At 33.2% G+C, this 9178-nt stretch overlaps 1 protein-coding gene across 1 annotated transcript; it reads left to right on the top strand.

Moving 5' to 3' along the window:
- The first annotated feature begins 1964 nt into the window (after nt 1–1964).
- Nucleotides 1965–4059, top strand: LOC123202025 (putative homeobox-leucine zipper protein ATHB-51). Its single transcript, XM_044617738.1, has 3 exons — nt 1965–2324; nt 2632–2963; nt 3548–4059. Exons 1-3 carry the CDS (start codon nt 2234–2236, stop codon nt 3812–3814), a joined length of 690 nt encoding a protein of 229 aa, XP_044473673.1. The 5' UTR covers nt 1965–2233; the 3' UTR covers nt 3815–4059.
- Nucleotides 4060–9178: the final 5119 nt, after the last annotated feature.

Here is a 9178-nt window from a genome sequence, read left to right on the forward strand (position 1 = left end):
GCGCGAACAACCTCACAAATATCTGAAACAATCTCCTTGCAGTGCCTATGAGTCTGATGAAACACTCGGTTATTCCCTCGTACCATAGGAAGTAGACAGTGGTAGACAAGGATAACCGAGAAAGAAAGTGCCTGAAGTCCTTCCTTTGTCTAAGGTGCAAGGAAGCCCAATGAACAAGAGAAGACCAGGAGACACTCGGCCAAGCCTGGAGGGTCTTAGCTTTGATTTCTCCCCAAATTGTAGCGGAGAAATCGCAGCTAAAGAAAAGATGGTCATGGGTCTTTATGGCTGAATCGCAAAGAACACAAGTTGCAGTACTCACAATCCCCTGAAGCTGGAGGCGACCTATGGTATAGAGACGTCCCATAGTGGCAAGCCAAAGAATAAAGAAGTGTCGCAGAATGTGACCCGGGAACCATAGCAAATGGTGCACAGTAATAACATCTCTCCGAGCTCATATTGTAATTTTATCAAATATTATAATTGAAATATATTGTGAAGTGTAAATATTATTTTTTAAAAATTTAGTAAGGGTAAATGTATATTTTTTTATTTTATTTAGGAAATTATTGCATTCAATAGTTCATAATATGATATTTATATTTCATATTTATTATGCACTTTGATGTGTAATTGTTAATTTTGAAACTAGTAAGAGAAATATTAAAAGTTTAAAAAGTTAAAAAAACCCTAAACTTTATTTAAAAGTTTTGAAAACCCCTTAAAATTTTATTAACTTCCCTATTATTTTCATATATCATGTACCCCTAAACATATGATTAAAAATCATTAACATCCGTGTATGTGTATATATATATATATATATTTGTATCAATAATTGTTTCATTATTTTTAATTGAAATTCATATAAATTTCGGTATACAATTATTTGATAAAATTTTAAGAGCAAAGTGTTATTTAATTTGATGATTTTTTTTCTCTTTTTCGTAATTTTATAATAAGCTAATAGAATTTATTTAAAAAAATTAAAATATGACTGAGAAATTGGCTTTTCCAAACTTAATGGGTGAAAATTTATCATTTTATTAAACCCAGTTGGCCTTAAAACTATGTATCACAATTTGTCTCTTTCGCTTATGATCACAATTCTATAAAGGAGTGAGACTTTTGTGTGTTGTATCAGGTATCAATGGGCTGGAGCACTTGTGGTTAAAGACTAGTTTATAAGCTACAAATTCAGATCAAACTAAAAGAAGCATAACAAGTGTACTACAAACTGGTTTGGACAAAAAATATTAACGCAAGAATCTGTCAAATGACATTTATTTGAAGATGATGAATGATTGTGGGATGCCTATGGCTTCATAGAAGTGCAAAACGTGTTCTACCGTTTATTTGGTATGGTAATGGTTGAATTATAGCTAATTAAAATTTGCTTATTTTGTTCTTTTTCCATGAATGGAGCTCCCCTGATATGAATAAATCCAAAGCAATTTTCTGTTTGTTTTCTTCATGTGCAAAACTATAGTAGCACTACTCACATCGTTTAAAACTAAATGTGAAAACACAATCACCCTTTTCACATTGGAAACTAAGAAATTTTGTCTTGATTACAAATGGGTGTGTGTTAACATGAATTCTTTGTTAACTATGATTCCTAAATAAATGAAGATAAATAATCCTGTATGCAAGCAAAGAATCAGAAAATAACATTTTTATCCTCGTTCCAGGATTTAAATGCCTTTATATATTTTTTATTCTACAGCTACTAGAGTGTGGGATAAAAGTGAAACTTTCTGATTTTAAAGAATCAAAGGTAATTACCCTAAAACTGGGCGCTTATGACTGATTAACCAGTTGTAAATAAGTGTGCTTGAAAAGAGAAAGTACTTGGCGTGAGAATAGGCAAGCATACAGTGTCAGTGGAGTAAGCTGGGACCAGATGGAGACCTATGATTTCACAATCTCTTTCTCACTTTCATTTTTTAACCGACAACTCTCTCTTCTTCCTTCTCTCCTTGTAATTTACAGGAAAACTGTTGCCTTTGCACTAAAGTGAAGGATACAGAATCTTCGAGTTTCACTTCACTTTGTTGCACCCCAAAACACAACTAAACCTTACTCATCAATCTTTTCCCACGATTCTTCCATTGCCCTTACTCTTTCTTCTTGTGGTCCTTTCATTTCCCTCTCCCAATCTTTGTTCATACTTTGTTTTTGTTTGATTTGAGGGAAGATCATCACTCTTCACACACAAGCATAACCCAAAATAATGGATTGGAATAGCAACTTAAGAACCTTTCTTCCTCGACCTGAAACTTCTCTTGACTTCCTCTACAACTATGACTACGACCAATATTCAGGTATGATTTAACTTCAATATTGACCATTTAGCCATATTTCCTATGGTTTAATTTTCTAAGCAACTTCAAGAGAAAACTACATTAGACGATCTATTACTTCTACACTTGTGTATAGTTCATCTCTCATGCATGTTATATTCTGGTTTTAGTCCATGTTCAATCTCAAGCATGCACTTTTACATCTTCTGCTTTCTGGGAGATGCCCCAAAAGTTATTAGAGGTCAAAAAGAAGTTACCGGCCGTTTGAGGCTTCTTACTCTCTAAATTTTGAACCTTTCTTTATTTACTTGGCTGCTTCTGTTTTCAGGTATGCAGATGAAACATACAGGATTGACAGAGAAATCACTGAGTTTGATTCCAGGATTTGACAAAAACAACTATGGGAGTCAGGAGAAGAAGAAGAGACTGACAACCGATCAACTAGATTCATTGGAAAGGAGCTTCCAGGAGGAGATTAAACTTGACCCTGATAGGAAAATGAAGCTGTCAAGTGAGCTTGGACTTCAGCCTCGACAAATTGCCGTCTGGTTCCAAAATAGGCGTGCTAGGTGGAAGGCCAAGCAGCTTGAGATGCTTTATGATGCTCTTAAACAAGAGTTTGATGCTGTCTCCAGAGAGAAACAGAAGCTCCAAGAAGAGGTATGAACTATGTCAAGACCTAGCTCCTTTTCGCTACTCTCCATGCAATTTCATGCACTACACTCTGCACATATACAATCCTTTCAGATTTCTCCATTTTCTTTTTCTAATTTTTTAGGCAATTCCACCTATATAATATTATATTCATGCACATTTGGAGGGACCCTTGTATTCTATTTATATTCTGTCCTTCAAGTTGAGTCTCCAAAAAATAGCCTTTAGATGGCACATCTTTCTTGCAAAAGAGCAAACAAAGGAAGACATTCACACCATCCAGAGACAGGTCTTGTCACAACAACATAAGATTGAAATGTTCACAACTCCTTATGAGAACTGACATCACGTTTTACATTGTCTTTATTATTATTTTTACTATTTTTTTGGTAAGTAACGTTTTACATTGTACAATTCCCAGCGAGTGAGAGTCACTTTTATATCTGCATACGGTCTACAACTGGAAGACAATATTAGGAAAGTTGAAAGAGGAGAGCTCTTTGAACTGATCGAATAGCCTTTAACTTAAATGTAGTGATACAATAATTGATGTCATAATATGAACTTATTTATAATAGCGAATTATGTAGGTGATAAAATTAAAAAGTCTGCTAAGGGAACAAGCCGCGAGGAAGCAAGTGTCCACAGCTGGTTACACTGAAATGTCGGGTGAAGAAACAGTCGAAAGCACGTCACTTGCAATGGGAAGCTCGAATAAGCCAATTAGAGGAGTAAATCAACAACAAAATGTTAATAATGCAGAACAATGCAACTATGTTTTCAATGTTGTTGAGGAGTATAATAATAATCAGGCGGTATCGTATCCTTTCTGGGGTGTTTTATCTTCTTATCCATAAGCGTTGGCTAGCTGCTAGCTGTTATGGCACCTGTTAAATTCGGTCTAATTATCTTCATCGTTTAGAGTTAGTTTTGGTTAGAAATTAAGTACGTACTCTTTTATCAACTTAATTAGAATATTAATTTAGAGATGATGATGACTAGTTTATATCTTCTGAGTGTGTTCAGTTCAAAATTGTTGAGTCCTCAGGTGATACATGTACACTACTTTTATGAATAATGATCTTATTGTTGTTGGTCTTAATTACTAATGTGTTATGGTTAACTCATGTTTCTGAGTTAGTATCTGTGTTCATATATTTCTCTAGTATATGTATACATTTAATAAATAATTTTGTTGGGAATTTTAAATAATAAGGTGAGCTAGGTAAGATAAATTAATTATAAAGTTTTGTATAAGCATGATTGAACTTGGTCAACCGTATGTTAATGTTTTCAGAAATGGTACATAGATTAGTAAAACTGAATGCATAAAAGGCAGACGAAGTAGTATTAGTACTTGCTTTTTTAATTAAGTTCAATCAATAGCCATTAAGTTTTGCTAGTATTAAGGAGGGGAGTAGGACTATTTCCCCTCATTTTTCATTTCAAAGAGACTTTCTTACCCGTAAACTTAACTTTAAAATTGACATTTTCACTTTTTGTCAAAGTTCGTTAATTTTAATGGAGATGTTAAATTTTTTGCCTCAAAATAGGCCCATCTATACATTTATACCCATTTTTTATAATCTAAATATTTTTACCACTTTATGCACTACAATACCTAAATTACCTTTGTTTTCGATCTTATAAACACAAGGAAGGGAGCCCCGAAAATTTCATTAGAGAATTTACGTAACTTACAAAGATTTGATAACAAAATAATCCAAGTCCATGTTAGTCTTAGTTCAAGCCATTATATTATGTGTTTTCTAGTTTAACAATTAAAAATTAAATAATATATGATTGATTTATGTTGATGACTTCATGTGAAATATAATTTTATTGTAATTTTATGTTGTTATATTGTTTAATGTTATGATTTCATATTATTATATTGTTTAATATTGTTATAATGTAATTGAAATATTGATGGTTAAAATTGAGAATGCGTTGACAAAGATCCAAGTTTGGATAAAAAAACACATGAAGAATAGGTTGGCATTGAAGTCAAGACTTGGCTTCAACACTAAACGCTAACCCTTGGCTTTAACGTCAACCTATTCTTCTAGACCAAATCCTAAATACAATTAACATAGGAGTTTTATGTTTTAGGTTTAGTTTAAGCCAAAAATGGAAAAAAAAACTCTATTTAAGATTCGTTATAGAGAGCAATAGATTTCAGGTGATGACAATGTGATAAGATATGTTAGTGGGAATGAGAGAGAGATGTGCATTGATACAAATGTTGATTTTGAAGAATTCATAGTGAGAATAAGCTATCATATATGACTCGATTGAAGTCAATCAAATGTGCATGTATTTACCTAAGTCTAATAGAGATTGTACACAATGATGATTTGGAGTATGTGATGGTTGAAGTAAGAAGTTCACAAAGATCGACCAAACTCTATATTATCGAGACTCCAATTGAAGGAAGGGATAATCAACAAGTCAAAGATGTTCATAAGGAAGAAAAAGAGGATCATTCGATAAACGAGTGGGCACAACCATAAAGTTTCCAAAAGTCTAGTGGGAATTATGGTGATGATAATAATGACGATGATGTGGATAAGGATTAAGAAGTTGAGGGTAATGAGGATGATGAAGAATTTTCAGGGTTTGATGATGACATGTATGGTGTACTAAGCCCAAACATTGTTATAAGTGAAAACAATGCTTGTAATGACAGGGCCAAATGTAGCCTAAAATGTCATAACTCTATAAATATTGGAGTATATCTAAGTCACATTTATAATCCAAATCTATTTCAATGGGTTCTTAAGTCTATCACTGATATTGAGAATGCATGTATTAACAATCAGACGATATGAAAAGACAACGGCTTGCAAGTAATGGGTTGGGTTTTTATAATTTGAAGGCAGAATTGAAAGTATTAATTTACGCATATGCGTTAGAGATTAGAATTTAATGGAAAGTTGGTCATTCTGATAGTATATGGTATGAGATTAAATGTGTACATCTACAATATAAATGATAAGCACGGGCAACAAGAGAGGAAGATAGAGACTATTAAGTGTTACAATGTATGAAGAAGACACACACTTGTCCACAGGATCAAATTGTCACACCATAGACAAATTAGTGCAAAATTGTTACGAAACATTCTTAAATCAAAGAAGGTAGTTGATCATATTTATCAATCGAAGGAAATTATTTCGAACATCACAGATAGGTACAAAATTGATATTTCCTACACTCAAGCATGACGTTCCAAAACATATGTACTAAATGCATTACAAGGATCTCACAAGGAGTCTTTCATGCTTTTGTATGAGTATTGTCACAATTTAGAGCTCAAGGACCTGGGAACCGTGACACGTATTGATATCGATGCAAAAAATACGTTCAAGTTTTTCTTTATGTCTATAGGTTATTCAATCAGAAGGTTCTAACAACTCTGTCGCCTGGTGATTTGCATTGATGTTTCACATTTAAAAAGAAAGTATTTTGGGTCTCTTTTCATTGTTGTTGCAAAAAATATCAATAATCAAATTTATCTACTTGCTTTCGATGTTAGGCATAAGGAGATAATCGATACGTGGACCCTCTTTTTGACGTATCTATGCATATGCATTGGTGATTAGCCAGATTTGACTATTATTTCTAATTGCAATCATTTAATAATTAAGTCGGTGGTGAACATACTGTCTTATGCCCGTCATGGGTTTTGTAATTACCACATAAAGGGTAACATGCATACCCAGTTCAAAAAAACCAAACATATTGAAGGATTATTTTGGAAATCTAGTAACGCATATTGCCTTAAAGACTTTTAAGCTGCCATGTAGAATTACTAGAGTAAATCCTACTGTGACAACCTATTTGACTAATATTAGTATGAAAGATAGGTGAGTGCCCACTTTAAAGGATGATGATACTGAAAAACATGTATATGGTCTCTATCTAAACATATATATACTAAATATGCAAGATAGAAACCAAAATTATGTTGCAGAATATTAAACACTAACCATTGCTCGACGATTTGATACAGAATAATCCTTTGGAAATTGTTGTAGAATTTCATCTTCCAGGTGAATTCTTTTTCTCATATAATGGTGCATGTTTTTCTCTTTGGAAAAAGCTCACCTAGGGACCTTATTTATAGCCTTAAATAAGTATTCTACCATCAAGAATGCAATGCAATGTGTGGAGTTATGGCATGGGAGTTACAAACCATAATGCATGGGAGTTATAGACCATTAAACCATGAAGAAGTAACTGCGTGAAGCAGTTACCAGTAAGAAGAAAAAACTGACATTCTCCCACTTAGTCTGTAACCCATCAATCCACATACTGAAGTAAAGAAATAAAATATACGAATCAAGGTGATAAGTCTTCTAAGAACGAGTATTATCTTCCATGTATCACGATGTATTCATTCCTCTATAACTTAATGAATAAACCTTCTGTTTATTATGGGTCCAAATTTGATTATTTTCTCAACAAAAATATGCACATAAAAATGAGAAAAATTAATCAATTGAATAATTGACTAATTTTATCATAGAAAATGTATATACATCAAATCACATGATGGAACCTACTCCCATTACAATTACAACATGAGATCAACTCCTATTCACTCTACATGATCCTTAAAACTTTTTGGTGGCATGCCTTTTGTCAAAGGATCGACAATCATCAATTTAGTGTTTACGTGTTCAATGACCATTTTATTCTCGTTTACACGTTCCTTAATGGCTAAATACTTAATGTTGATATGTTTACTTCGACTACTACTTTTATTATTTTTAGCCAAGAAAACAGCAGTTGAATTGTGACAATAAATTTTTATCGGCTTAGAAATAGAATCCACAATCCTAAGCCCAGATATGAAACTCTTCAACCATACACTATATGATGTAGCCTCAAAACAAGAAACGAACTCAACCTCCATGGTAGATATAGCAATCAATGACTACTTGGCACTCCTCTAAGATATGGCTTAGCCAACAAACAAGAAAATATATCCAGATGTTGATTTTCTTGAATTAACATAGCCAACAAAATTCGAATCAGAGTAACTAACTACCTCTAAATTATCAGTCCGTTTATATATAAGCATGTATTCTTTAGTCCCTTAAAGGTACCGTATCACTTTCTTTGTAGCTCTCCAGTGGTCTATACCTGAGTTACTCTCTTCCTAACATCCCAACAACAAATGCAATGTCAGGTCTTGTGCAAACCTGAGCATACATAAGGCTTCCAACAACTGAAGCATAAGAAATGTTTTACATTTGTTCCTTTTCAAGTTCATTTTTAGGGCATCGGTTCAAATTGAACTTATCAGCCTTCATAATGGGTGATATACTTGGTGAACAATTTTTCATCCGAAATCTCTCTAAAACTTTGTTGATATAAGTTTCTTGAGATAGACCTAGTATGCCTTGAGGTCTGTTCCTATGAATTTTAATGCCAATGACATAAGACGTCTCACCCATATCTTTCATATCATAGTTTTTAGAGAGATTGTTTCACCTCATAAAACAATCCTTTATCATTGGTTGCAAGTAATATATCATCCACATATAGAACAAGGAAACAAATTTTACTCCCACTAACCTTCTAGTATATATATTGATCCATGTTATTCTCTTCAAAACCGAATGAAGAGATAACCTCATGGAATTTCAAATACCATTGACGGGATGCTTGTTTCAATCCATATATAGACTTTCTAAGCTTGCATACCAAATGCTCACCATCACTAGAGGAGAATCCTTCAGGTTGTTTCATATATACCTCTTCCTCTAAATCTCCATTGAGGAATGTCGTTTTCACATCTATTTGATGTAGTTCTAAGTCAAAATGGGCTATTAATGCCATTATAATATGGAAAGAATCTTTCTTAGATACAGGAGAAAAAGTCTCTGTATAATCGATTCCCTCCATTTGAGTGAAACCCTTAGTAATGAGTCTTGCTTTATATCTTTCGATGTTATCTAATGAGTCTTTCTTTGTTTTATAGACCCATTTACACCTAAAGGCCTTTGCCCAATTAGGTAACTTGACGAGATCCTAGACTCCATTACTCTTCATAGATTCCATCTCATCTTTTATAGTCCATTACTTGTGAAAACGTAACAGGATTATCTTCAACTCTTAAATTATGGTCAATTTCTTGTAAATACACTATATAATCACTAGAAATAGCTGATTTCTTCATTCTAGTTGATCTTTTTAATGTTGTAACACTA

Source organism: Mangifera indica, chromosome 18, assembly GCF_011075055.1.
Source record: "Mangifera indica cultivar Alphonso chromosome 18, CATAS_Mindica_2.1, whole genome shotgun sequence".
Classification (NCBI taxonomy): domain Eukaryota; kingdom Viridiplantae; phylum Streptophyta; class Magnoliopsida; order Sapindales; family Anacardiaceae; genus Mangifera; species Mangifera indica.